The sequence below is a fragment of the Fusarium verticillioides genome, chromosome 3 (genome assembly GCF_000149555.1).
Source record: "Fusarium verticillioides 7600 chromosome 3, whole genome shotgun sequence".
NCBI lineage: Eukaryota > Fungi > Ascomycota > Sordariomycetes > Hypocreales > Nectriaceae > Fusarium > Fusarium verticillioides.
In genome coordinates, this window is record NC_031677.1 from 3,544,698 (window position 1) to 3,569,806 (window position 25,109).

A 25,109-nucleotide genomic window follows, 5' to 3' on the forward strand; every position below is an offset into this window, starting at 1 on the left:
ATTGACGTGAGAGAATGAATCACAGGATCGAACAGTGAGTGCAATTCACAAGGTGAACCTAGTCCAGGAATACTAAAAACAGCACACCCTGAACACCATAACTACACTACATACTACATATGCCGTTGTCTTTACTGGGGGTTATCTTCCTTGATAGCAAAAGTATTGACGTTTGTGATGATATTGAAACAAAGACCGAATTTATGTATGTAATAGAAGCACGGCTGTGTACCTTTCTTTGATACTGCGTCATGGCTGTGCTGTGCTGTGCTGTCTGGTGGAGACAGAACAGGGGCTTTTAGGGGTCTTGGAGCCTGGGCAGCCTTTATAGCGGATCTAGCGCTGAAGCTGAAGCTGAGGCTGTCGTGGGCTGTCTTGGGCCCAAGCTTGATTGATTATGAGGCCATCCATTGATTGCATGTGAGATTTAAAATGAAGGGGAGAAGGAAAGGGAGGCCTCGATAGATAGATCCTGTAATAGCTGAAGCAAAGAAGAGGCCGCCAGGTGTTGATTAATTCACTGTTCATCACCTATTCTAACTCAGATTCCTGTTTCCTTGCGGTAATCACCTTAATCAATGCTGCGAGTCTAGAACATGCAGGGCCCAGTTACAGCTGGAGACGCCAGTGAAAGCCAAGTTTTGGCTCTGGATCTGGGTCAAGGCCAGACTCAAAGACAGCGAATAACTTCACGAATCCAACATCACTTGATCGCCCTCTCCTTTCTCCGCTCTCTCCGCTCTCTCGCCTCTTCAAAAGGTGGGAAACATAAACATCACCACAAAACTAAAACCAAAACCACAACCCAAACCCAAACCCAAACCCAAAACATGGCTCATGAGCTCAAAGCTGGCGGAGGCGCCAGCGAAGTTACTCGCTCCCTCTCCAACGTCGACCCCGTCATCAGCGGCCAACTCGTCAAGCTTTTCCAGTCTCTGGCCGATAGACAAGACAAGACCTGGAGCAAGGAGAGACTTGCCTCCTTCATCACAGATGTTCAACAAGATGCCTCTTCACCCGCTGTCCAGGAACTTCTCGCCAGAGACCACCTCGATCTGGATGGCTTCATGGCCTGGATGACGTCGTCTCATGCAGCTGCTACAACCCCGCCTAAACCCCAAGACCTCTCATATCCCCTTGCTTCATACTTCATCAGCTCCAGCCACAACACTTATCTCACCGGAAACCAACTCTCGAGCGACAGCTCGACCAGGCCTTACACCGAAACTCTGCTGCGGGGCGGGCGCTGTATCGAGATCGATGTCTGGGACGGCGATGAGTCTGACCCCGAGGGCACGAGTAGTCCTTCCAGCAGCGACGAGGAGAGAGGTGTAAAGAAAGTCGTAAAAAAGACGAAAAAGAGAAGCACTTTTGGAAAACTCAAAGAAAAGCTCGCAAAGACGAGTCTCCGTGATAAGGATGAGTCCTCCGATCCCGACCCCGCCTCCGGCCAACAACCCGCTCCCGCTCCCGGCGCCGATCCCGAGTTCACGGAGCCCGAAGCTGCTATCGTTGAGCCCCGTGTGCTCCACGGCTACACCCTAACCAAGGAGATTTCCTTCCGAGCTGTCTGTGAGGCCATTCGTGAGAGCGCATTTGTTGTTAGCGACTTGCCCGTCATTGTCTCTCTTGAAGTCCACTGCAAACCGGATCAGCAACTTGCCATGGTCCGCATTATGAAGGAAGTCTGGGGCGATCTTCTCGTCCCCGAGCCCGAGAACGAACCTGATGCTCTGCCCAGCCCAGATGAATTGCGTCGAAAGCTCATCGTCAAGGTTAAGTATGCACCACCCGGTGCAGATGCCACTCAAGAGGAGAGTGAGGAGGAGGACAGGGCGCCAGCCCCCGGTGCTCAGGCTGGCGATGCTCCGCCAAAGAAGCCGGCAAAGATTATACAAGAGCTGAGTCGTATGGGTTTCCATGCCCGAGGTGTGTCTTTCAAGAGCTTGACTCAGCCAGAAGCTGGCATGCCCACACACATATTTTCGCTGTCAGAGAAGAAGGTCATCGATGTGCACGAGAAGCAAGCATCGGATCTGTTCAACCACAATCGACACTTCCTCATGAGAACTTATCCTTGGGGCTTGCGAATAGGATCGTCCAATCTCGATCCTTCTGTTTTCTGGCGCAAGGGTATTCAGATCGTTGCGCTCAATTGGCAGAGGTGGGATGAGGGCATGATGCTCAACGAAGGCATGTTTGCTGGAACAGGAGGATATGTCCTCAAACCCCAAGGTACATACATAATCATTCTAAGCCGTCTCACGAACCATCCATCTAACTTCTATTAGGCTACCGTCCAAACCGCAACGACGAAGAAACCGAAAACACCATGACCCGGAAATCACTCCATCTCACAATCACAGTCCTCGCCGCTCAAAACATCCCACTCCCGCCAGGCGACACCTCTACCAGAGGCTTTGAGCCTTACGTCAAAGTCGAGCTTCACGTCGAAGGACCTGATGAATTCCACGGCGGCCCTGTCCCTAACGAAGGACACGAGCGTGAGGGTGAATACAAGGCCCGCACAAAGACACACCGTGGCAACATGGTTGACTTTGCTGGTGAACGTCTCGAATTCCCCCCTGTGCCTCATGTCCTCGACGAACTCTCATGGGTGCGAGTTACAGTGCGTGATGATGAGATTGGAAGGGATGACTTGGCGGCTTGGGCTTGTATGAGACTTGATAGGCTGGGTAGTGGGTATCGGTTTGTGCATCTCATGGATTGTGAGGGTCGCATCACGGATGGTGCGATCTTTATCAAGGTTGATAAGAAGTTGGTGTAGCTGGGACGAAGCGGCATAACGACGATGTGATTTTGTGTTCTATTTATCCTGCATATGCATACAATGAGAGCGATTTTCACCAAGGGTAATACTGCTTATTCAATTCGAATCAGCGGCGGCTGGGCCCGAAAAGACGTGACATGTCAGTGTCGCCAAGGTGTCAAGATAGTGACGGGTATTATTATATGGTTGAAATGGCAAGCTATAGCACTCACTACCTTGTTCTTTAAATTGGCTTACATGAGGAATCCTATAACAATTACGTCACGAGACATCTGGTTGAAAACACATAGACACAAATGAAATGAAATTCAGGAGCGAGGAATGTATCATCTCACTCAATAAGTAGCTAACACTAACACGCTAGGATCTCTCTCAAACATTCATTCTTAATAGTCGTTGTCACCACTGTTCTTGTTTCCCCTGAGCTTGTCCTCAACCTTGTCCTTGACCTTGTCGAGGAAACCACCTGATCGGTTGTTGTCGTTGTCGTTGTCATTGTCACGGCCAGATCCGTATGTGTTGCTGGAACCATAAGAGTCGTTGTTGCTAGAGCCGTAGCTATCATTGTTGCTAGAGCCGTAGCTGTCGTTGTTGCTAGAGCCGTAGCTGTCGTTGTTGCTAGAGCCGTAGCTGTCGTTGTTGCTAGAGCCGTAGCTGTCATTGTTGCTAGAGCCGTATGTGTTGCTGGTGCTGGTGCCGTAAGAGTCGCTGCTCTTGTTACCGGAACCGTAGGAGTCGGTGTTGCTGGAGCCATAAGAGTTGTCATTATCGTTGTCACGGCGGCTGGAGCCGTAAGAGTCATTGTTGCTGGATCCATAAGAATCGCTGTCCTTGTTGCTGGAGCCGTAGGAGTTGTCGTTGTCATTGTCACGACGGCTGGAGCCCTAGTATTCATGTTAGTTATGAAGTATTTACTTGGCATGGTAATTCACTTACGTAGCTGTCATTGCCGCCGCTCAGACCAGAGTTACCGGACGAGCCATAAGAGTTGTCGTTATCATTGTCACGACGGCTTGAGCCATAAGAGTCATTGTTGCTGGATCCGTATGAATCGTTGTTGCTAGAGCCATACGAATCGCTGTTGTCGCGGCCAGATGAGCCCTGAGCTACGTTAGTATGTGCAAGTATAGAGGACTAGTATGCACTCACGTAGCTGCTGCTGTTGTTGTTGTTGCCAGAGCCATAAGAGTTGTCGTTATCGTTGTCACGACGGTTAGAGCCCTGTTACGTGTGAGTGAGGGTTGATGGGAAAGGTTATAAGATGTGAAGAACGTACGTAGCTGTTGTCGTTGTCGTCGTCACGGTTGGAAGAGCCGTAGCTGTTGTCGTTGTCGTTGTCGTTGTCGCGGCGGCTGGAGCCCTGAGGGAGAGTTAGCTTCATGAGAGGGTAGATAGAGCTGAGAGAACATACGTAGCTGTTGTCACCGTAGCTGTCAGACATGTTGATTATTGGGGGGATTTGGTTTGAGAGAGGATAGATAGTTGATGATGTAGATAGATAGATGGTGCAATAGTATGATTGGGAAATAGTTCGAGCATGAGAGGGCAAGCTTCTGTTTAATACCTATGTGAGAGAAGCTCCCTCCCTGCCTCCCCCTCCAAGCTAACTTGGAGCTCCCAATCTTCATCATGTGGATCAACAAGCTCCCCCTCCTCCCTCATCCATCACAGGGAGGAATGACGTGCCGCTGTTCCATTGCGGCATAGACCTTGTCTTAGAAAGCTGAAGCTGCATGGACTAACTAGCAGAATGTTTTAGCTTCGGAACACCCCATGTACAGTACGTACCCTGCAACCTGCGAGACTTGGTAGATGGATATCAGAATCTTGAGACGATGTGATCATGTCCCACAGGGAACGCGCGTTGACTGAGCTACATGCTGTAGCTGTCGTGCCATGAGGTACATGTACCCAGCCCAAAGCTAAGTTTAGCCTGGGAATTCGAAGCCGATGATCAAATGCTTGTGCTCGCTGTAACCCGGATGTCCTTGGAATAAGCTCTCCATGATAGACCCTGCCAAGAAATCGAACGTAGATATCTTTCACGATACTTGGGTCCCTTGATGCCCCTCCAACCCCTCTATCATTTTGTACTATATTTACTTTTCGGTAAAAACCTGTTGTTTGTGCATTGCCTAGCCAGTGAGTGCGACATTCCCACGAATCAGCCTCTTCTGCAAGCAACTGGCACGATCAGCACGTCTCAGCTTGTCTTGTCTGGTGTCGTCATGTTTCTTGTCTGTGATGAGATAGCTCAGGCAAGGTACGTATTGAAACCTCTCAGGCCATTGATCTGCCTGAAAAGCGCATTAGCCTTGATCTAACAGGGAAACGCTAGGCCAAACAAGCAATGAACGGACCCTCCGCGACCCAGCTTTGCAGGGTCCAAACCAGGTCCCAGAACCTGGACGAGCTGACCTGTAGGCTCCACGGGCTGTGGCTATGCCAGCTCTGAGCTGTATCGGTACCAAGCTATCGGCATCGAGAACCAAGTTGCGGTCTAATAAGAAGAGTCCAGATCTTCAGGGCCCGGATGATCGACTCAGATCAAAGCCGAGGAGCAACGGATATGAACTTTGGCCTGAAGCTTGGCCATGAGAGACAAGGTGAAGCAGAAAAGGACGCTTGAGAGGAAGAATCGGCATCAGAAGATGAAATTGTCTGAGTGACATTCCCTCCCCTCATTTGCCAAGACGGGGTCTAAGTCAAGATCGCGCCCGGAATCGGGCCTAGCAACCTTGTCTTGACTCCCCGCTCAAGTTCCAGAACAACTGCTCACTCTTGATAGAGAGAGAATGGGTGCTGCAGCAAAGCAATAGCAACCCCGCTTCACCAGGACCCTTGCCTTGGCAATTGATCCTTCGATTGCTTATCGTAGCTTGCTTCCTTGATATTGATGAGTGCATTCCCAGATTTTCATATCTATTAATGTCGTATTATCTTATAAGAGCCGGGTATGACTTGCAATCTCTGTTCCCAAACAAGTTCACGAGCGTCTGGGTTGGTGGCAGGCCAACACGCCTCGCTGTTCGGTATGTATTCCTCATACCACCACACCAACAAAGACATCCAAGCTAAGTCAAACTTCTGGGCATCCAGTTCGTGCCCTGTCCAATATTCTGTCTCCCCACGTGTGGTGATTGCCCATTCTCAGCAAACTATCGTCGCCCGGCGTGTCCGGCTTCTTCAACGGAGACATACCCAATTCCTAGCAGATCTCGATCTGCCTCGAGCACAAATCGCCCATTGAGGCTAGATACTCAAGCACAAATGACACAGTTGCATCAAGACTCGCTATAACAAGCCCAACACCAGTAACGCCCACATGCTTCCTGCGGGGTTTCCCACGATAGCCAGATGATCAGCCCAACAAACCGAAACCCCTTTGAAATGTTTCACAACGTCATCATTCCACGGCGTAACTAAAGTTGCCAATAACTGCCGCTTGAGCTACTTTATTACATCCTTAATGTAACGTGCAACAAGCTTGTCTTTGACTTTGCGGCAAACATACACTTTCTGACCCGGCAAGGTCAAGAATTCATCCAGAACAGTGCATGCACACTATGGCAACATTGTGCCGAGGGATGTCATCTTTACAGATGGCTAGACCTGTCAGGCCCAGGAAGCGCGCCGCTCATCATGGCAGGTTCCGCGCTTGCGCCGAGAATCAGTGTTCGACCTCCTCGAGTTCCCCACCAAGCTACCCCAATAGCTGCTCGTTCCACGTCTAGCTCTCCACTAACGAGAATCTGCAAGAACCGTTGCTTGACTGGTTCCCTTAGCACGGGATCCTCAATTTCGTTCATGGCTTGAGCAGCAATCGTAAACCATTCTTCCACCAGAGGGAGAGGGAGGTATGGAAGTGAATCAACTAGAGCTAAAGCAAGTGAACTCTGCTGAGAATGACGCTCCTCCTGAGTCTCTTCCATCGCAGCTTGTGCGACAATATCTGCTGTTGGTGGCAGCAGACTCGTCGATGCCGTGGAGATTGAAGCTCGGAGCATCTCTAGAAGTGTCTCCGATAGCTGCGGCTCCAGCTCTGCAATGGGGAAGGGAGGCGATACGATCTGCATTACAGTCTTGAAGGCCACTCTAAATTGACGGGATGAAATATGCTGCGGGAATGAGTTGAAAAGCAGAGCGATATAGAAAGGTGTGAGTTCAATGGTGAGAGGGCTATGCTGAGGGCAAGATATGGTTGATAGAATAGCGCTATGTGCGGATTCGAAGATCTCAACCATATTTTGTGTCGTAGGTCCTTCGTGTGAGATATATGCAATTGCTGGTTTGATTATAAGAGCATCGCATGCATCGGTTGGCAGAGTGAGTGGTAAGTGTTCAGAGATGTTAAGGTAGAATAGGTCCAAGGTTCTCTGTAGATATGTCGTTGACGTTGATGCATCTTCAGATGGTCGGAATTCCTGGAGGAAGCTGTGGCAAGCAGGGGCACTCCGAGAGATCGAGTCGATAGAAGTGAGGTATGTGAAGTTGTACACTTGGAACGCGTTGTTGCCGTTCCTTGAAGAGATAAAGAAGATGTTGCGTAGTATGCGAAGAGATTTTGACGCAATGACAGGAGCAGCCATATCGCTGAGCATGCGCGGGTCGAGGAGACTTCGTGAGACAATCGCCTGCAGAATAGCAACCGTCCCAAACATGAGCTTCCTCAGCAGGTTCCATAAAACTGGCCAGGTGCTTGTAATGGTCTCCTGGGTCAGCACATTGCCCTCAAGCGCTGGATCTATGTCGCTCAAACGATTCAACCGCCACATCTCCAATACCTGGCGGCTAAAGGCAAGAAGAGTATCTTGTGCGGCGATCACAGCCTCTGTGTCTGTAGCCTGTTGAACAGCATACCCAGCAAGCTTCGCCAACGGCCCCATGTTGGCTAGAGTAGGTCGCCTATCCAGCTCTTGGATGAATCGAAACGAGGGTGTATTTGGTGACCATGCGAGGAGGTGGTTTGGTGATTCGACAACCTCGGAGCTCACTACCGCCAAGAACTGGCCGTGGTCGAGGCCCTCCTCAGCTGTTACCGTCCATACAATAAGAGGCAACAGCGCATTGCAGTTGATGAGGCTTCGATGGAAGTCAGACAGTAGCGGAAAGGCAAAGTTAAGTGCCATGACAACCGATGCGCCTGCAACCGGACCATCTTCCTCGCGACTCTCGAGTGCCAGATTTGCCGCCATCACTACCGCCTCTTCAAGAGTATTCCTCATGCCACGCGACAAAGATTGCCGATTGCTAGACTCCATTCCCATAAGAACACCAGTCAGAACCAAAAGATGCTGCCATCGCCTCGATCGATCGTCTGCTCCTTTAACAACGGCGCGCGTCCACTCTTCACAGCTCAGTCCACCACCCTCATGGGGTTCTTTCCGATCGCGATTAGCGACTTCATAGTTATGAATGCGCGCGGCCGCGGTATTGTATATGCTGATAACTCGAACCGAAGTGCGAATGCCGCCTGACTGAAACCATATCGCAGGGGCCGTTAACAATTGTGATGTGAGAAGGCCAAGATTTAGAGGGTTTGTGAGCTCCGTGAGGAGATGTGTTGTCGACCCGATGATCTGCTCGGTCTTTGCAGCATCGTGGACGTCTGGGTAATGCTGCAAGACTGTTCTGAGGAGTCTATCGGAGGACATATCGACGCATTCGGATTGTATGGTGAATGAGAGGGAGTTATCGATGAAGAGTTGATGATGGATCTAGTGGAGGTTGACAAGTCCGAGGTCGCGGTTGCGGTTGCGCATGCCGACTTCACGGGCTTTTGCCGAGGCCTGGGGATGACGTTCCGGGGGGCACTTTCAGCTCCATCAAAACCTTAGTAGTAGGCACCTTGGCACCCCTGCCCCCTGTCACTGCTAATTCCAACACCTAATAATCATACCTAATCATATTCAATCCTATTCCCAACGACACAGCAGAAATCGGCCAAGTTGAGAGCTGTTGCAGCCTTCATGATGGCAGGGTATGTTCAGCTTGAGTTCCATCCTTTTTGCAAGCAAAGCGCTAATCAATACAAACGATAGATGGCCCTGCCAAATACTCCTCCAGCAGATTATCAGACGCCGCGCTTCCCATCCCTGAACGTCCAGACTCTATATGACACCACCGCAGACAAACGATATACCCTCTACTATGTCTTAGATGTTTGGCGATTTACTTTACTATGGACGCTCATTATATATGCATGCTTCCACATGGGGGCAGTTCTGATTGCCATGTTTACCCACGGTTGGAAGAAGTCGTCTTGGAGATATCTATGGGCAGTACCTGTCATCTATCTCGTTATTGCTGGGCTTGAGGCTGTCATGGCCGGGAGTATTGTTGGCTTAGTGTAAGTCGTGTTAGTCTTGCACAGTACCTTGGCTAACGAATTATTAGGTTGGGAGCTGTTTACTCTGCTGGATACTACGAGATGAACACCTGGATTCCTTGTACCTGGGGGTTCATCAACGTATTGGTACTCATTATTTCCTCTTTCTCAATCCAAGGCGGACTTTGAGGTAGGATTGCCATTCACATAATATTCTACCTCGGACTGGATACCAGCTTCGATCTATCGCAGATCTATCGCAAACCACCGATACCTTGCGACGTCACGAAGGTGGCCATTTTGCGCTTCATTCTCTACACAAGAAGGGCTACGTTCTCGCTTTAGGGCGTGTGGAAAGGCCAGTAATTCCACACTACGTATTTGTCCAAAGGCCGGCCTAGAGTAAGCTGCGTTGACTTCAAATTGTGCTCTGTCGAGTATGGTTTTTGGGCATTGGAATTATGATCATATACCAGGTACGGAAGCATTAGCAGGTGGAAATCTTTGGAAGAAAGTAGAGCTCAGGGCATCGGTGCATACCAGTATCTTTGTTTGCAATCTACTATACCCATTGTTGTTTCTAGAAGCAATTCCACATAGATATCGTGACCCACACATGAGCCTTTGAAGGTCAAGCCCGAATAAGTGCTACCAACATAGATAGGTAGCTTATCTGTGCGTGAAAAGGCGTCTTCCTTCCTAACATCCATGTGATCTCCTTTGTGATGTCGGTTTCGGCGGTCACTTTGTCTTGAGCAAACTGACATCTCCAAAGTACCCCTTATTCAAAGCTACCTCAGATTCCGAGTTCGATTCTCCCAGCCTCGAAAATCAGCGCCGACGAGAAGACAAAAAGAGCCACCAAATCATAAAATGACATAGAAAGTAATCTCAAAGACCGTCATTTTTGGCGTTTTTGATACTGACCAGATAGCATCTTCATGTACAGCTCATCGGTAGGTACTTTGACTTCCTGGCCACCCTGGAGCCAACGCTTGGGTGGAGAGGTCCACTACCTAAGCTCAGATCCTCCAAACTCATGAGCTAAGGCCGACAACCTTGATATTGTTCTCTGCCTTACAATCCAAGACTGCAGACGCCATTTGGGGACGAGGGCCAACACGCCTTCTGATTAATAACTTTTCATTTCTTCATTCCAGTGCCAAAGACCGCCTTTCAAGTCCTTCTCTTCTCTTCACGACTCTTCTCAGAATTTGTACGTTCATCTGATCGCCTAATCTTTCATCAAGCTTCTCATCAACCCCTGAAGACCTCATGAGATCGTATAGACTATTTTCTGACTTTTCATCAAAGAAAACCATGTCTGAAACCACGCAAAACGCGGGTGCTAGACCCGTCAACTTCAGCCCTTCAGCTGCTCATCATCGAGCATCGCCTACTCATCATGACTCCTTCTCCGGCAACTCTCGCTCTCTGGACGAACTCATGATCCTGAAGCCCTACTTCGCCGGCCAGCCCAAGTCACTCTCCGGTATCGCTCTTCGAGCTTTCTGCCTCGGAATTACCTTGACTTGTAGTGCTATCTCTATGGGGGCTATTCTGTTCTTGACTTCTAGCCCTGCTTGGCGTGTTCCGTTCTTCCTGTTTGCACTCTCGGCTTTTCACTTTCTCGAGTTTTGGACTACGGCTGAGAAGAATACACTTGTGGCTAGCATTGGAAGTTTTCTTCTGACCGCAAACTGGCCAGGATACGCCATCGCCCATTCAGCTGCGTTCACCGAATGTGCCATTGTTAACCTCTTCTTCCCTAATCGACACTGGGCACCCTATGGTACCGGTCCTATCCTTCTGCTCCTCGGCCTTGTCATGGTCACCGCTGGACAGTACGTCCGCTCAGTGGCCATGTTGCAAGCTGGAGCCAGTTTCAACCATCATGTCCAGACCAGGAAGAAGGATTCCCACGAGCTGGTGACTTCAGGCATTTACTCAATCTTCCGCCACCCAAGCTACTTTGGATTCTTTTACTGGGGACTGGGAACACAGCTAGTAATGGGCAACATTCTGTGCTTTTTTGCCTATGCGGCTGTTCTCTGGATGTTCTTCAGCAAGCGAATTAAACACGAGGAGGCCAAATTGATCGAGTTCTTCCAAGATGACTATGTACAATATCGGAAGAGAGTGGGAACAAAGATTCCTTTCATTGCTTAGAAGATGTAAGAGAAGAGGGGGACGATCTAGCCATAGGCGCATGTAAATACAGTAATACTAGAAATGTACGAAGATAGGCAATCGAGTTCTTAATAGTAGTTTATCAAATATGTATCGTACCAATACGGTAGATATGCTAGCTGAGCAATACCAAACAGTATCCAGAAACTTTGTCCATAGCCAAGGCACTCTAATTCGATACTGTCGTCATCTGTTTGCTCACACTTCCATACTTTGCTTGCCAAGCGTAGAAGTACATCAGTGCTGCAAAGGGTTGTCCAAAGATGGTGAATGATACCCAAAAGATAGTGTTCCCAACTATTTTACCAGTGTGCCCAAGTTTCATGTTTTCAAGAGGCTTGGTCAATGCAATAAGTGGCAGTTGAAGAAACATGCCCAGGAAAGCGACGCCTGCGATCGTCAGTTGTGTAACTATGATTCAGAATATGTAAACTTACCAATGATGTTATGCGTAGGGACACCAACAAGGATCTCGTGAAGAATAGCCGATACTAGGAAGACTACGAAGCTGGCTGCTTGAGGACTCCAACCACGCCCGATCATGGGCATGTACAGATGACGCTTGAAATATGTGTAAACAGGCTTGTTCCACGTCCGCCAGTATGCTCCCAAGCTCTCACTGTTCCACCAATCGTCATAGAATGACCTGTCGCCAAACCTCAAAACCTCAGCTAGGGCGTTGAGGAACGACTGAAAGAGTGCGAAGAAACCGGCAAGCCAGATGACTAGGGAGATGGTCGAAAGCTTGAGTAACCGTTCCAGAATAGACATCAGGTCAAGGGAAGCGATCTTGTCGAGCGAGTTCCGAAGGACTGGTGCAGCATACTGAGCGCTCGCAACCCACATGAATACACTGAGGCCGAAAATTTCTCCAACTCGCTTGGCCACAAAGACCCATCTGATTTTATCTGTGCGAGGATACACGGGCTGGTATACGAGTGTGGGTGCCCACCAGAAGTATACCAGGTTGCTGAAGGTGATATTCTGGGGATACGGGCATTGCGTGTACAGCTCAGGTACCAGTTCGCGCTCTCCTTCCACGGGGTGCAGGTAGGCATGTCGCAAGTCTCGGTTGGTGAAAGCATATGATGCAGTCTTGAGCCAAACAGCAATGGCATGCATCTCGGTGAAGGTGCCAATGAGAGGATGATGAATCTTGAAGTACACGACCCAGGTGGTGAGAACAAGGGCAAGAGTGATGTTGAAAAGGTGAGCCCACGCGACAACAACCCAGGTCTTATGAAACCGCTTGCGCTCCTGCTCTGAGGGGCCACCAGAAGGTGAATCATTGACACGCTTGAGAGATCCTCGAGCCTGCTGAGCAGCAGCCAGCTCAATCAAGTAAGCGGCGAGAAGATGGCATGGAATGAGGAAGTAAAGGAGTAGACCCAAGTAAATATCTTGACGGCTGTAATCATGACACCTCACGCAGATCAATACTCCATACTATAGACTGTATTAGCTGGCTGCCGAAGGCATAATTGATGGACAGGAGATGAAGCATACCTTTTGGATGTTCTCAATCATCAATCGCAAGTTTCCAACAACTGCCAAGCATTAATAACCCAACAGATAACATCATGATGAGGGGCATCGAAGCTCTCATACCAAGCACAATGACCATGAGGTTACGGAACCCAATAAAGCTGGGAGCAGCATCGGAATCGTGACTCAGACATGAAGGCCTCGTCTGTTTGTGAACCGCAGCGACGTGTCTGTACTTCTGGCCAGGTTTCTTTGGGGTTTTGGTCGTGGCAGTTCCGTTACCGTTTCCGCTGGTGCGATTGTTGGGTTCGTTCTGTGTGACGTCGTGGCCGCTGCGCCGGGAGACAGAGGCCGAGCCATTCGAGGTTTCTATGCTCGTAGCTGTAGCCGAATTCATCTTGCAAGAGCCTTGCCTAGGCGGCAGACTAATCGCGCAAAATGGAGAAGCTCAAGAAACTAGGCGAGAAGAAAATAAAAGAAAGAATTGAGCAGAGTAGCCGACGGAGATACGACGACCTTGTCAACGTCAAGTTGTTTGGGTGGCGGCGTTTGTTACAAGGATGATAAGATACCGAGGGCGCCACTGTCGCAGTGAATGAACCACCTACAGCTTCGAGATAAAGCACGTTAAAGAGTTTATCAAACCACAGGAATGTAGGAGATAAAGGGTCGGACAAAAAAAGGAGGCGAAGGAGACATTCCAGTTAAAGACAAACAATCAATTGAGTTTCTTTTGCAACGGCCTCTCTCCTCAATTTCTGCCTGAGTTATCCCATCTCGCCAAGTCCATTACCTATAGGTAAGTTAGTACTAAGGTATTATGCAGAGTAACCATTCTGGCCTGGCGTCTCTTCTGGCGGGGCTGTTTGAGCTTTTTCGCTCTGGTCATTTTTAGCAGCAGCTCAGGGACTTTTACAGTGAGGCTAAAGACAATCATCAACGCTAAAGGGGGGGCCGGGAGCAAAACACCCCTGGCTTCCGCTGCATTCTGAGCGTTTTAATGGATCGACGAACTCCCCGAGCCACTGGCTTGTGGCGCTGCAGGGGGGAAGATACCTATGCGGCAACAGGTTGCACAGGCCCCAGAAGGCTTGCAACTTTGCGACTGATGTTGGATCAATCAATGTGAAAGCATGTGAAAGTGCGGTTGTATTGCATGCTGTTGGTGAGATGCAACAGTCATAGCATGAGCGAACTAACGCAGTACCTAAGCTCGGGTAGAGCCCGTGGGTGACGAATCTGCGCCCCAACAATTCGGTATACGAGAGGATATTCACGCATGTGCATCGTCCTTTTAGCAGAGGCACTTTATCTCATCAGATCTAACCGTTGAGAGTCTCAAAGTTTTGGAGAGTGAGAGGTCATGTGACTTGGAGTTTTTGGAGAAAGGCCTGACTCCAAAATTGAGGCTGGCCGGTTAATCATCGCTTGAATCGGCGCTTCGCAGCTCTGAACTTCAACTGAAGCTCACGCGCCTCAAGTAACAGCATCGTCTTTGTTCATCTTCTATCAAAGCAAATCGCCGCCCCCGACGTCTTATCACAGGAATCAAAATTTTCAGTATCACCATATAGAAATTCCGCCTGATCAACTACTCAGAGATTACCCAACAGGGACTTGATACCTGCGTTGCTTGTTCGTTTCCATCTTGAAGGACCCACTCCCTTCGACGCGCTTCTCAAAGCTATTGTGCATGCTTGATACGCCAAAGAAAATCCGTCACGATGGCCTATGAGCCTCGTGGTGATCATGGTGGTGGCCAGGGCCAGGATGGGGCATTTGTCAAGGTCCGAGGCAGGCGTAAGTTTACCCATCATACTCTGTGACATTTCTCCTGTTGTGTTTGCATTGCCAAGCTGCTCGGTGGCAGAAAAATATGAAAGCTGTGGGAGAGATGCAACTACATCCACTGTCTCTGTCCCATGTATTTTCAAGGGATGATTGTTGTTTAGACGAGCAATCGAGGTTTTCGATTTCGGCCAATCTCATGCTTAAAAGCAGGGGTTCTTTCTGGGGCTGTGAAAGAGGCATTCGAATACACATACATCATAACCTGAAGACTTAAATCACAACTGATTTCAAACTGACGCTTCAACTTCAGGACCTGTGACTGACTATGGCGCCACTATAACACATTGGCAACATGATCGTGCCCCCAGCTATAAGGGAGGATATACTGGCGAAGCTGAGCGACCTAGCGTTAGCTATATCGTTGATGTGAGTAGCGTTCTATATGAACAACTTCTCCCTGACTGACACCAAAATAGATGCTTCCCCCTGCAGCGCGTGTCACAAAAGCTGCCGACAGTATCCCTATCAAGCACCTTCACTCTTCTCTCAATAAGATTAAGCATCCCATCAACGTAGTGCGGTGGACACCAGAAGGTCGAAGATTATTAACAGCGTCGACCAGTGGCGAGTTCACACTATGGAACGGAACAGGCTTCAATTTCGAAACCATTATGCAGGCTCACGATTCTGCCATTCGTGCTTTGGAATATTCACATAGTGACGACTGGCTTATCTCGGCGGATCACGATGGAGTTATCAAGTACTGGCAGCCAAACTTCAACAATGTTCAGAGCATCAACGCCCATACTGACCCTATTCGAGACCTTGCTTTCAGTCCAAGTGATTCCAAGTTCGTCACCGCAAGCGACGATTCGACCCTCAAGATCTTTGACTTCGCTCTGGGACAAATGGAATCCAAGCTTGAAGGCCACGGATGGGATGCAAAAAGTGTGGATTGGCATCCTACCAAGGGACTACTCGTATCTGGTTCCAAGGACCATCTTGTCAAGCTTTGGGACCCTCGTACTAGCCGCTGTCTAACGACTCTACACGGTCACAAGAGTACTATAACAAAAGTACTGTTTGAAAAGGTCCGTGGTGCTTGTCTCGCCACATCTGCAAGAGACCAGACCGCTCGTGTTTTCGATCTTCGCATGATGCGTGATATCTGCCTTCTCAAAGGCCACGAGAAGGATATTTCCACTCTCACATGGCACCCTATCCACCCTAATCTTCTCAGTACTGGTGGTATGGACGGCTCGCTATTCCACTATCTACTCGATTCACCAAACCCGCCTCCTGGCCAATCTTTCACTGTTGCTCCTTACGACAGCCCTGACCCGTCGTCAGTAGCCGCCCAGTCGGTATGGCCAATGCACAAGGTGCCCTTTGCTCATGATTATGCTATTTGGTCCCTCGACTGGCATCCTCTCGGACACATTCTGGCATCAGGATCCAACGACCGAATTACGCGTTTCTGGAGCCGTGCTAGACCTGGTGATACAGATGTTTTCCAGGATCGCTACCATATCGGTGAAGCAGCGGCCGAGGCCCAAGGAACCTGGGACCGCCGTGGTAATCGTCGGCAGCGCCAGGAGGAGGAACAACAAGAGATGGAAGACGAGATGGACGCTCTTGTTGATCAAGACGCACCGAAAGCTGCTGTTCCTGGACTACCTGGTATTCCTGGACTGCCTCTTGGTGGAGGCCTACCCGGCCTTGGCTCAAGTATTCCACCTCCTCCCATTCCTGGTGTCGGTGCTGGCTCAGGAGCTCCTCCACCGCCTCTACCATTCCCCTTACCTGGACTCAATGGCGGTCCGCCTCCGCCTCCCTTACCTGGACTGGATCCCAATAATCCTCCAGATCCAGCTCAACTCCTCGAGCTTATGAAGAAGGCCGGCGTGCCTCTCCCGCCACCAGGAGCTCTACCACCAGGAGCATTACCCCCTGGACTTATCCCACCACCGGGCAGCATGCCTCCTCCGCCCGGGAGCTTTGCCATGCCAGTCCCACCACCTCCCATGCCGGGATTCGATGCCGACAAGGCAGATGCCCGACGGAGAGCTCCTCTTCCCAGTCAAGAGGAGAGTTTGCGCCACGAACAACGACAAGGGAAATACACGAGAGCGAGATAGAGGGAATAAAGAAAAAGAAACGCCGATGATTCGATACCCTCTGGCGCTGGTGGTCTACGTAATGCTGACTGTTTGCAACTAAAGCAAGCATACACTGTATCCTTAGGGAATATGGCACAGATTTCAAAAACTGTAATGTACATGTCAATCGAAAACTTTTGTATACCCATCATTCATTTGAGCCCGTAGGCAAGATGCACATGCTATCGGTGGTGCATATAATTCTAAATGCTAAAACATGTAACATAATTGTGACGCTCTCATGCAGCCGTATATGTTATAAATCCATTGAGCCTGGCAATAGAGCACCTCATGCCATTCATTCCTGTATGCAGAGACCAAATATTCCCCTTTCCACTATACAAATGCTTGGTAGCCATCTATTTCTTAGGGAACGCCTTTTGCTTATCCGCGAAGTCTCGAATCACAAGCGCACAGGTGTGGTCAGAACACAGACGTCGTCTTCGCTGAGGTGGTAGCTTAGTAGCAAATTCGAGACCGCTAGCACGCTCAACAGCCTCGAGGGGAACCTCAAAATCGGTGATAGGCTTAGAGTTAGAGATGGGGGCGTTGGGGAGAACGAAAGCGCCCAGCGCGACGTTTCCACCAACGCGACCATCCTCAGCAAAGATCACCTTGTAGAAGTGTGTGGGCACAGCAACTGAAGGGGGAGTGCCGATCATCTCGTACTTGACGTACCACTTGCCATCTGCCTCCTTCTTGGGAAGATAGAGAGGGCCTGTGACAATGCGAACTGAGGGATACTTGACTGTCAAACGACGGCAGAAGTCCTCAAAGTGAGCCCAGTAGTCACGGTTGAAGCCATCGCCGACCTGAGGGCACATGTTTGTGAGGTAAAAAGTGTCGTCCATGGCCTTCTGAGACCATTTGCAGTCGGCAGCAGGGACCTGATGGCCACGATCGTAACCGCTGCGGTAGTAGTCCTTCAGCAGAGCCCGGAACTTTTGTGGCACAGAATCATCCTCAAGAAAGCTGCTGTGCTTTCGATCACCATCGCGAATGGCAAGAGAAGCAGGTGTGATATGTTCGACGACCCAGTGAGGGTTTCGTGTACGACGATCGTAGGAAGAGACGAGGCCAGAGCGGTTGGCGACATCGGCGATAGGGCCTGGAAAGCCGTAGTCGAAGAGGCCCCCAGGGTTGACGATTGCGCTTGGGTCGATTGGCAAACCGGAGGGCGCAGTGGCTGGAGGTCCGAAGACTTGGGCGGGAGGAACGGCGGGAGAGGCGGTGGTAGCAGGAAGAGCGGCGAAGGAGTTTGAGGTTGACGGAGGAGGCGTAGCTAGAGTATTGGTCTCCTCGACACGTTTACCGCCTCGAATGGAGTAGATGGCGGCAGTGATAGCAGCACCACCTCCTGCGCCTAGGCAGGCCATAGTAGCGAGAGTAGTCTTGGACATGATTATTATTCCTTAAGAACAAACGAGGCTACGGAAAAAGAAGGTAGAATAAAGTTTGACCTTAGTGAGTGGACGGACAACAGTAAATGAGAAACTAATGCCTGGGAGTTAGATTACGCGCGATCTTTGCCTAATGGTGTTGAGTTGCAGTGCCTCGTGATATTGAGATCGATCACAGGGTTTGAGAGAGCTTTCGAGCCGATCCGTAGAAATTTTGGGAGCTGAGCTCGGGAACGGAACGTGGGGGGCCGTTGTTTTGCCGTTATCGCGCAGATTTTAGGGGTCTCGGGGCCTATGATTTGACGTCACTAAGCGGTAGTTCGAAGTTTGAGGGTACCTTAATGGAACAGTCAAATACAGAATATCGTTAGATCCCGCTACTTGAACACCAGGGAAATGCATAAGAGTGACAGATACTGAGCGTGTGCTTGCCTTACGCATAGCATGGATTCGAGGCAAGGCAGGATATGAATCATGTAGGGATTGTTCTAGACACTGTATGATTTAGATTGATTCATCAAGGTGCGTGGCTTGTGAGACTTGAGAATGTAAGTTGCCGTGTATGACAAGACACGAGTACATCGAGAGCCCTCCACGAGGAATTGTAATTCTCGAGGTCTTCTAACTTGGAGACGCATTTCGGGGTTGAGGCTCAGTGGAAGATCACATTATGCAGTCTAGGTTCGTGTTAGCGTGGACCGTAGCGAATATCATGGGTAGCATTACCTATGATGTGGGGGATGACAAAGACGAGAAATTGATTCGCGCGCAAATCGCATCTTGAAACTTTAGTTCAGACAAGGTATGAGGCGTCATGATGAGAGGAGTTATAGCTCTTATATGCTTGGCTTGCATAGCTGTAGGAAGACTTCTATAGAACTAGGCTTGTTATTAAGAAACCACTGACTCTACTGTATCATGGGAATAGTTACTTAAGTCACAAATAATACAACCCCCACGATACCTGGGCAGTTATGGGGATTGCTATCATTAACAACGCACTATCAACTGATGTCTCACTGTTTTACTACTCGTTACAGCTACTACAATCAAAAGAGGCATGGTAATTCGTAAGCCAGGCGGTCAACGAGACGCCGTGATCCAATGATGCGCAGATGCTGAGACGTGAGAACCTTGAGGGACAGTTTTGATGGAGACGCACGGCCTCATGATGGTGTAAGTTGACCCCCAACTCGATCCTCTAAAAGGGTTTCTAAGGGGCTAATTATTTATAGGTTGAAATACATAGGAAATCTCTCTTAAAAGAACAATTCCTCATGTTAGGGCCTAGACGTGGTTTCCTTGATCTATCATGATCCATCCATTACCGTCAGAGCCAGGCTAAGGTGATGCGCATTAACAAAGCCCCATCCTTCTTGTCATTGACGCCTCTGCAAGGCCCTTGAAACTCACATTCAGCCTCAAACTTATATATCTTCTCTTCTGCCGCATGCAAACCATTTTTATCAACCCCTTTGTCCTCTTCTTTGTCACTGAAGACTCTTGTTGTCATTGATTACCTAGGTAGATACTTGAGTCGAACCTAGACTAACAAGGTCCCCGCCCACTGCGCTAAACAAAACCGCATCGATATTCCCCTGCTCGTTCGCTACGTCAGACCTAGAACCAAAAAGATCTCCAGTACAGCTTCTTTGCTCTTGCCTCTTTGCGCCCATCACACAACCTCGACGTCAAGTCTTGATCCCTCTCGGAAATCACACTTAGCCTTGTCACCAGAGCTCGTTCCTAGGCGCAACATCAGTTCATACACAGCCAATACAATAAACACACTTAACTAAGCAGCATGGCCACATCCGTGGGCCAGAGCAGCCTCGACAATGATACTCGCGGCTGGATCATGTGTGTTGTCAGCGGCATTGGTGAGTTGCTCCTCGTCTCCAAGACCCCAATGCGCTTCGTGGTACAGTTCTAACAACCTTTCTCAGCTTGCGTTGTTGGCGCCTCCATAGTATGCGTTGACGTTATTGTTCGATTGTTTCCTGGCAAGAGAAACTTTCGCATCCAGGATAGCAATGTCTTCTTAGCTTGCTCTCTCAGCTTGAGTTTTGGTGTCATGGTAAGGTCCCTCTGACAGCATCTATCTCTTCTGCTAACAAAGAACAGCTATTTTCCGCATTGTATAGTATGCTACCGGAGTCAAAAGAATATTTCCAGCAGGCCAAATGGTCTACTCAAGCTGCTGGCCTGGTTATGATGTCCTGTTTTGCTGGTGGTTTCATTGGCATTCAAGGAGTTTCGCGATTGCTTCACCAATTCATGCCTACCCACGTCGTCGAATGCGATCACACACACGATGAGAATGCAACCAAAGACACCTCATGTCACCACGAGAGGAGACAGTCTCGCGCCCGTCGTCGCCAATCTTCCCATCCTCCGCCTGAACAAGCACCTGTCAACAAGTCGCTTGCCAAATTAACCAACGGTAACGGACAAAATGCAGCGACCGAGTCCACACCTCTGCTAGAATCCACTTTGGATAGCCCTACGCAGACTCTCAAGAGACAAGCGTCTGCTCGTGATGGATTCCGACGCCCTGCTAGTCCAGCACGAAGCCGCACCGCCACAGGACTTACGGATGGCTTCCCTGAGAGAAGGAAGTCCATGCGAGAAGTTCAAAAGCGAGTCATGTCCTTTGTACAAGATACAAAGTGCAACTGCGACGAGTCGAACTCCTGCTACGGATTCACAGACCCTTGTGGACAAGAGTGCTTCAAACATCTAAGTAGCCGAACCAGTCTACCAAGCAGACCTGGAAGACAGACCCAGATTCTGCGCACGACCACGGGATCATTCCTGAACCGCGCTCCTGAACATTCTCATGCTCACCACGATCATGAGCATGAGCATGAGAATGGATGTGAGGACTCTGTTGAGCCCTTTGCGAGACCAACATATCGAACCAGCAGGGCCAAGTCGCGAGAGCCATTGGATCCGATAGTCCCGGAGGAACTCTCTGAACACGACAGCTCATGCTCATCCGCAGGAGAGGACGAAGATGTCGAAGCTCAACATCATCATCACGTTCCAACAAACGCATTCTTGTCCATTGGCCTCCAGACCTCCATTGCCATTGCCCTGCACAAGTTTCCCGAAGGATTCATCACCTACGCTACCAACCACGTAAACCCATCTCTAGGTTTCAATGTTTTCATGGCACTATTTGTCCATAACATCACTGAAGGCTTCGCCATGTGTCTGCCGCTATACATGGCTCTGGGTTCTCGCTGGCGCGCCATGGCATGGTCGGCCTTCCTCGGTGGTCTGTCTCAACCCATCGGTGCAGGCATTGCTGCACTATGGTTCAAGCTCGCCGATAAGACCAATATGCAACCCAACGCAGTTGCTTACGGATGTCTCTTCGCTATCACTTCCGGCATCATGGTTAGTGTCGCATTGCAGTTGTTTGTGGAGAGTCTGAGCCTCAACCATAGCCGTAACCTCTGCATCTTCTTTGGCTTCCTTGGCATGGCTTTACTAGGATTCAGTAACGCCTTGGTGGGCTCTCACTAGATTTCCGGCCTCATACGAGATGTATAAATACTTAGCCAGTATCTTTCTATGCTGGGACGTGCTGCCGCTTTGACATTCGTTCCTGTCATTCCTTGGCTCCTTTTCTTGCGCGGTGTTGGTATGGGGTGCAATCGGGTTTCATTGGGAAGGGCATAAAAATCATTCTGGGTTTCGGCATCCGGTAGACTGATAGAAAGGAACCAATTTCACTATACGCGAGAACTGGGTAAACTCGACCAAACAACTTTATTTTTTCATCATAACCATCCTCATCTCTTTTGTGACATTGCGATTCATTCTTCATACATCGTGACGGTGTCATAGCCAGCCGCTCATATGTTGACCACCGTCAAGCCTTGCGGCCGGGTATCTATTTTATTTTCACCTTTCAAAAACCAGAACATTTTAACTCCACATTTCTTTTCTTTGCCTCAGAGGGTACCAAGAGCGGGGTCAATAAGAGGATCCTGTACTGCTGGATCTCTTGCCAGTAGTAGTATATTGGTTTCGTCCTCCGGCCAGTCATCTCGCGGAGGGCCATAGTCCATTGTAGCGGCAAAGATGTCATCCTCCGGCAAAATGCCAGGCCAATTTGTTTCGTTGGAGAAACTCCCATCGAAGAAGAACTGGGCAGGGTCAAGCTGGTCTCCAGTTAGGATAAGAGATGGGTCAGTAGCCGGTGGGTGATACAGCTCAACATGTGCATCCCGGTCGTGGTAGCGAATGAAGGCTTCATGGCAGTGGAGACAAGAGATCGTTCTCTCGGCCTGGTTTGCAGCACCAGAGAGTTCATCGATAAGATTGATTTCTTGAGACGGCTCAGGCTTCGAGAGCTTGGGGCGTTCGTGGCCGAGGTGCTTATATCGGATATGATCTTCTAGTCGACTTTTGGTGCTGAACTTATCACCACAGCCTTGATCGTTTGTCCAGTCCTGCAGGCCAGAACTAGTGAGGTCAACCTGACCGCAAACGAAGCGGAATCCTTCATGCGCTGTACGAATATGAGCGTTGAGATTGGACTTCTTGGTGAACTTCTTGGTGCAGTCGTCATATGGGCAGGCGATATTCTTTCGATCCTCAACGGACTGGCCGGAATGGTGCATTTCGACATGTTTCTCTAGCTCCCATCGTGAAGCAGATTTGAATTCGCAGAAAATGCAGTTTTGATGGTCCTGGCGGATATGGGCCTGAAGCAGCACTTCAGTGGTGAATCCTACACGCTGTTCTGTACCATCGGGCATTCTCTTCAAACCACATTCGCCGCACCAGAACTTTGCTTCGCCATGATCCTTATCGCGGTGTCGCTTCAAGGCCGCCTTGGACTCAAAAGCATGACGGCACCCTTGCTCTGGGCATTGGAGTGCAGGCAGGCCCTGGTGATCTTTTCGAACGTGCTTGCTCAATGTCTCCTTCTTTCTGAAGCTTTGCCCACAATCTTGGCAACGGAATCTCTCTTCGCCTTCATGAACGGCCTGGTGTCGTTTAAGTCGAGTGCCCGTCACAAAGCTCTTGCCGCAGCCTTCCTTTTGACAGACATGTTTTCGCTCAAGGGTATGGACAGCCTTGATATGCTGCTTTAAGTGCTTGTCCTCTATATAGTCCTTATCGCAACTATCATAAGGGCACTTGAATGGTCGGGAGTTGGTGTGAGAATTGAGGTGATCTCGCAATCGGGCAGGTCGATTGAAGGTCTTGGGGCAACCAGGCCATGTACAAGCAAGAGTTTTGAGATCAGAAGGAAATTTAGCCCGGGGGGTCGTAGCAGCAGTGTTAACTGTCTGCGGTGAATCAGGGTCCTGGGTGGAATATGGAGTATGAGCACTAGTTAAGTCGTCCTCAGCATCATCAATATCTAAGTTTGCAATATCAGCAGATGCATCTTCAGAGCTCAGGAAGGGTAAGAAACCGTACATAAGTCATCTGGGCCTCCACGATAGAGTCTCTTGGCTGGAGGGATATCAAAGGCTGCCTCAGCAGCTTCTCGTTTACTCATAATGCTGTCATGCCGAGGACCCTTGAGTGTTGTAAATGTCGAAGCAAGCCTGGAAGTGGCAGAATTGATTTCAATTTAAGGCGGTGACTATATTTTTGTGTGGGGATTGCAGGGATGAGAGTCAAGAGCGATCCACCTGAAAGCTTCTTCGCTGATTTTCTTTGTACGAAGGTGCGGAAGGTGCGCCGGAAAAACATCGGCCTGACCAGGTTTTACTTGTTCTTCTCTAGAACTTTTTTACGAGGTTGGCCTGGGCCATTCTAAAACCATCCATTGCGAAAGCAACTCTGGACTAAGAACACCCTCACATTCATTCTTCATCAAGTTCATAATAAACGACACTGACCATGTCTGATTTCGGCGATGACGATGTTGGCGGCGCTGGCGGGTAAGTTGCTTCGCGATCTTTGCAGGCGCACGCGAATCTAACTCGTAGGCAGCGACGAGCCCATGTACGAGGAGGAGGAGATCACCGAGTACTACGACCCCGAGGTCCTCGAGGAGGAGGATGGTGACCAGCAACAAAACGGACAAGACCAGGACAATGTCGTAGTCTCAGGAGATCCTTCTGCAGCTGCCAACGCGCTGAAGGGCGGCGACAAGCTACTCAAAGACAAGAAGATTCCCGAGAACGAGCGAACTACCACACCCTACATGACCAAGTACGAAAGGGCACGCATCCTCGGTACACGCGCTCTGCAGATCAGGTCCGCATTACCTTGCTAAACTGTAGCAACTTCAGGAAACTAACTGGATACAGCATGAATGCGCCTGTGCTAGTTGATCTCGAGGGCGAGACTGATCCGCTTCAAATCGCGATCAAGGAGATGCGGGAAAAGAAGATCCCCTTGATCGTGCGGCGATACATGCCCGATGGCTAGTAAGTGATGCTTGTTGAGGCAGTTCGAAGATGCCCTACTTACGCGTGTGGTACAGCTACGAGGATTGGACCTGCGAGGAACTGCTGCAGTAAGCGACCGAAGGACTAGCACGTCGCGAAACAACCGATTGCCCCCGAGGTGTATATACCCATGCGACCCTCCTTAGATACAATCGAGCTGGAACGTTGTGTGCTCCCTTCTGGCTTGACATGTTGTATAGTGTATCAGGAGGTTAATTAATCATGTATAAGCGCGGCGTTTGAGATTGAGATTGATTTACACAGGAACTAGACAAAAAAAACAAGAAGGAAATCTACTTTGCTTCTGTGTCTTGGTGCACGAGTGTGTTGATTGTCTCTTGACGCCGTCTGTGATGAAGATGGACAAAGAAATTCCCAACAGCAACACTGTTGACGGATGCTCCCGTCACATCGCTGCCAATGCGGAAGTGTTCGGTAGATTTTCATGGGAGAATGATATCAAGTGGGAAAAGGCAGATAGATGGCTTGTTTTGGATCTGATGGGCCGAATACGTCGGGCCAGATTGTGTTTCACTGAAA

At 49.5% G+C, this 25,109-nt stretch overlaps 13 protein-coding genes across 17 annotated transcripts; 8 read left to right on the forward strand and 5 right to left on the reverse strand.

The window, feature by feature from the left end:
- Positions 1 to 484: 484 nt before the first annotated feature.
- FVEG_05419 (hypothetical protein) lies at positions 485 to 3,423 on the forward strand. Its single transcript, XM_018893637.1, has 2 exons — positions 485 to 2,235; positions 2,292 to 3,423. The coding sequence occupies exons 1-2, from the start codon at positions 597 to 599 to the stop codon at positions 2,786 to 2,788; spliced, it is 2,136 nt and encodes a 711-aa protein (XP_018750515.1). The 5' UTR covers positions 485 to 596; the 3' UTR covers positions 2,789 to 3,423.
- On the reverse strand, positions 3,178 to 4,232 carry FVEG_05420 (hypothetical protein; the record flags this gene model as incomplete). The annotated part of the gene is made up of 5 exons (XM_018893638.1): positions 3,178 to 3,675; positions 3,728 to 3,892; positions 3,941 to 4,012; positions 4,068 to 4,151; positions 4,203 to 4,232. The coding sequence occupies 5 exons, from the start codon at positions 4,230 to 4,232 to the stop codon at positions 3,178 to 3,180; spliced, it is 849 nt and encodes a 282-aa protein (XP_018750516.1).
- A 622-nt stretch (positions 4,233 to 4,854) lies between these two features.
- Positions 4,855 to 5,115, forward strand: FVEG_05421 (hypothetical protein; the record flags this gene model as incomplete). The annotated part of the gene is made up of 1 exon (XM_018893639.1): positions 4,855 to 5,115. The coding sequence occupies one exon, from the start codon at positions 4,855 to 4,857 to the stop codon at positions 5,113 to 5,115; it is 261 nt and encodes an 86-aa protein (XP_018750517.1).
- A 632-nt stretch (positions 5,116 to 5,747) lies between these two features.
- Positions 5,748 to 6,041, forward strand: FVEG_05422 (hypothetical protein; the record flags this gene model as incomplete). Its single annotated transcript, XM_018893640.1, has 1 exon — positions 5,748 to 6,041. One exon carries the CDS (start codon positions 5,748 to 5,750, stop codon positions 6,039 to 6,041), a length of 294 nt encoding a protein of 97 aa, XP_018750518.1.
- A 190-nt stretch (positions 6,042 to 6,231) lies between these two features.
- FVEG_05423 (hypothetical protein) lies at positions 6,232 to 8,445 on the reverse strand (the record flags this gene model as incomplete). Its single annotated transcript, XM_018893641.1, has 1 exon — positions 6,232 to 8,445. One exon carries the CDS (start codon positions 8,443 to 8,445, stop codon positions 6,388 to 6,390), a length of 2,058 nt encoding a protein of 685 aa, XP_018750519.1. The 3' UTR covers positions 6,232 to 6,387.
- Positions 8,446 to 8,832: 387 nt separating this feature from the next.
- Positions 8,833 to 9,308, forward strand: FVEG_05424 (hypothetical protein; the record flags this gene model as incomplete). The annotated part of the gene is made up of 2 exons (XM_018893642.1): positions 8,833 to 9,140; positions 9,188 to 9,308. 2 exons carry the CDS (start codon positions 8,833 to 8,835, stop codon positions 9,306 to 9,308), a joined length of 429 nt encoding a protein of 142 aa, XP_018750520.1.
- Positions 9,309 to 10,105: 797 nt separating this feature from the next.
- FVEG_05425 (protein-S-isoprenylcysteine O-methyltransferase) lies at positions 10,106 to 11,455 on the forward strand. The gene is made up of 2 exons (XM_018893643.1): positions 10,106 to 10,335; positions 10,434 to 11,455. Exon 2 carries the CDS (start codon positions 10,440 to 10,442, stop codon positions 11,286 to 11,288), a length of 849 nt encoding a protein of 282 aa, XP_018750521.1. The 5' UTR covers positions 10,106 to 10,335; positions 10,434 to 10,439; the 3' UTR covers positions 11,289 to 11,455.
- On the reverse strand, positions 11,185 to 13,543 carry FVEG_05426 (diacylglycerol O-acyltransferase). The gene is made up of 4 exons (XM_018893644.1): positions 12,918 to 13,543; positions 12,816 to 12,856; positions 11,747 to 12,755; positions 11,185 to 11,699 (listed from the first exon to the last, which is right to left on the reverse strand). Exons 1-4 carry the CDS (start codon positions 13,189 to 13,191, stop codon positions 11,479 to 11,481), a joined length of 1,545 nt encoding a protein of 514 aa, XP_018750522.1. The 5' UTR covers positions 13,192 to 13,543; the 3' UTR covers positions 11,185 to 11,478.
- A 503-nt stretch (positions 13,544 to 14,046) lies between these two features.
- On the forward strand, positions 14,047 to 16,968 carry FVEG_05427 (polyadenylation factor subunit 2). Of its 2 annotated transcripts, XM_018893645.1 has the most exons (3): positions 14,047 to 14,594; positions 14,896 to 15,011; positions 15,062 to 16,968. In XM_018893645.1, the coding sequence occupies exons 1-3, from the start codon at positions 14,519 to 14,521 to the stop codon at positions 16,721 to 16,723; spliced, it is 1,854 nt and encodes a 617-aa protein (XP_018750523.1). In that variant the 5' UTR covers positions 14,047 to 14,518; the 3' UTR covers positions 16,724 to 16,968. The 2 variants fall into 2 exon arrangements, with proteins under 2 accessions (XP_018750523.1, XP_018750524.1); XM_018893646.1 differs by having other exon boundaries at positions 14,047 to 15,011.
- On the reverse strand, positions 16,784 to 19,077 carry FVEG_05428 (endonuclease G, mitochondrial). Of its 4 annotated transcripts, none has more exons than XM_018893648.1 (3): positions 18,871 to 19,055; positions 18,685 to 18,821; positions 16,866 to 18,639 (listed from the first exon to the last, which is right to left on the reverse strand). In XM_018893648.1, the coding sequence occupies exon 3, from the start codon at positions 18,142 to 18,144 to the stop codon at positions 17,104 to 17,106; it is 1,041 nt and encodes a 346-aa protein (XP_018750526.1). In that variant the 5' UTR covers positions 18,145 to 18,639; positions 18,685 to 18,821; positions 18,871 to 19,055; the 3' UTR covers positions 16,866 to 17,103. The 4 variants fall into 4 exon arrangements, with proteins under 4 accessions (XP_018750525.1, XP_018750526.1, XP_018750528.1 ...); XM_018893650.1 differs by having other exon boundaries at positions 16,866 to 18,135; positions 18,205 to 18,821; XM_018893649.1 differs by having other exon boundaries at positions 16,866 to 18,436; positions 18,503 to 18,821; positions 18,871 to 19,029.
- An 871-nt stretch (positions 19,078 to 19,948) lies between these two features.
- Positions 19,949 to 21,675, forward strand: FVEG_05429 (hypothetical protein; the record flags this gene model as incomplete). Its single annotated transcript, XM_018893651.1, has 3 exons — positions 19,949 to 20,024; positions 20,091 to 20,221; positions 20,269 to 21,675. 3 exons carry the CDS (start codon positions 19,949 to 19,951, stop codon positions 21,673 to 21,675), a joined length of 1,614 nt encoding a protein of 537 aa, XP_018750529.1.
- Positions 21,676 to 21,832: 157 nt separating this feature from the next.
- Positions 21,833 to 23,722, reverse strand: FVEG_05430 (hypothetical protein). Its single transcript, XM_018893652.1, has 2 exons — positions 23,587 to 23,722; positions 21,833 to 23,527 (listed from the first exon to the last, which is right to left on the reverse strand). Exons 1-2 carry the CDS (start codon positions 23,666 to 23,668, stop codon positions 22,107 to 22,109), a joined length of 1,503 nt encoding a protein of 500 aa, XP_018750530.1. The 5' UTR covers positions 23,669 to 23,722; the 3' UTR covers positions 21,833 to 22,106.
- A 195-nt stretch (positions 23,723 to 23,917) lies between these two features.
- FVEG_05432 (DNA-directed RNA polymerase I, II, and III subunit RPABC2) lies at positions 23,918 to 24,850 on the forward strand. Its single transcript, XM_018893653.1, has 4 exons — positions 23,918 to 24,056; positions 24,109 to 24,375; positions 24,429 to 24,548; positions 24,605 to 24,850. Exons 1-4 carry the CDS (start codon positions 24,016 to 24,018, stop codon positions 24,639 to 24,641), a joined length of 465 nt encoding a protein of 154 aa, XP_018750531.1. The 5' UTR covers positions 23,918 to 24,015; the 3' UTR covers positions 24,642 to 24,850.
- Positions 24,851 to 25,109: the final 259 nt, after the last annotated feature.

Excerpts from the sequence above, each read along its gene's own strand:
- FVEG_05419 (XM_018893637.1), top strand. The coding sequence starts at position 597 with ATGCAGGGCCCAGTTACAGCTGGAGACGCCAGTGAAAGCCAAGTTTTG. Across the intron at positions 2,236-2,291 it reads ATATGTCCTCAAACCCCAAG|GCTACCGTCCAAACCGCAAC; the intron begins GTACATACATAA and ends AACTTCTATTAG.
- FVEG_05425 (XM_018893643.1), top strand. The coding sequence starts at position 10,440 with ATGTCTGAAACCACGCAAAACGCGGGTGCTAGACCCGTCAACTTCAGC.
- FVEG_05426 (XM_018893644.1), bottom strand. The coding sequence starts at position 13,191 with ATGAATTCGGCTACAGCTACGAGCATAGAAACCTCGAATGGCTCGGCC. Across the intron at positions 12,857-12,917 it reads CCTCATGGTCATTGTGCTTG|TTGTTGGAAACTTGCGATTG; the intron begins GTATGAGAGCTT and ends AATGCTTGGCAG. Across the intron at positions 11,700-11,746 it reads CCCTACGCATAACATCATTG|GCGTCGCTTTCCTGGGCATG; the intron begins GTAAGTTTACAT and ends TGACGATCGCAG.
- FVEG_05427 (XM_018893645.1), top strand. The coding sequence starts at position 14,519 with ATGGCCTATGAGCCTCGTGGTGATCATGGTGGTGGCCAGGGCCAGGAT. Across the intron at positions 14,595-14,895 it reads TGTCAAGGTCCGAGGCAGGC|GACCTGTGACTGACTATGGC; the intron begins GTAAGTTTACCC and ends CTTCAACTTCAG. Across the intron at positions 15,012-15,061 it reads GCGTTAGCTATATCGTTGAT|ATGCTTCCCCCTGCAGCGCG; the intron begins GTGAGTAGCGTT and ends ACACCAAAATAG.
- FVEG_05428 (XM_018893647.1), bottom strand. The coding sequence starts at position 18,144 with ATGTCCAAGACTACTCTCGCTACTATGGCCTGCCTAGGCGCAGGAGGT.
- FVEG_05430 (XM_018893652.1), bottom strand. The coding sequence starts at position 23,668 with ATGAGTAAACGAGAAGCTGCTGAGGCAGCCTTTGATATCCCTCCAGCC. Across the intron at positions 23,528-23,586 it reads TGGAGGCCCAGATGACTTAT|ATATTGATGATGCTGAGGAC; the intron begins GTACGGTTTCTT and ends TTGCAAACTTAG.
- FVEG_05432 (XM_018893653.1), top strand. The coding sequence starts at position 24,016 with ATGTCTGATTTCGGCGATGACGATGTTGGCGGCGCTGGCGG. Across the intron at positions 24,057-24,108 it reads GATGTTGGCGGCGCTGGCGG|CGACGAGCCCATGTACGAGG; the intron begins GTAAGTTGCTTC and ends ACTCGTAGGCAG. Across the intron at positions 24,549-24,604 it reads CGATACATGCCCGATGGCTA|CTACGAGGATTGGACCTGCG; the intron begins GTAAGTGATGCT and ends CGTGTGGTACAG.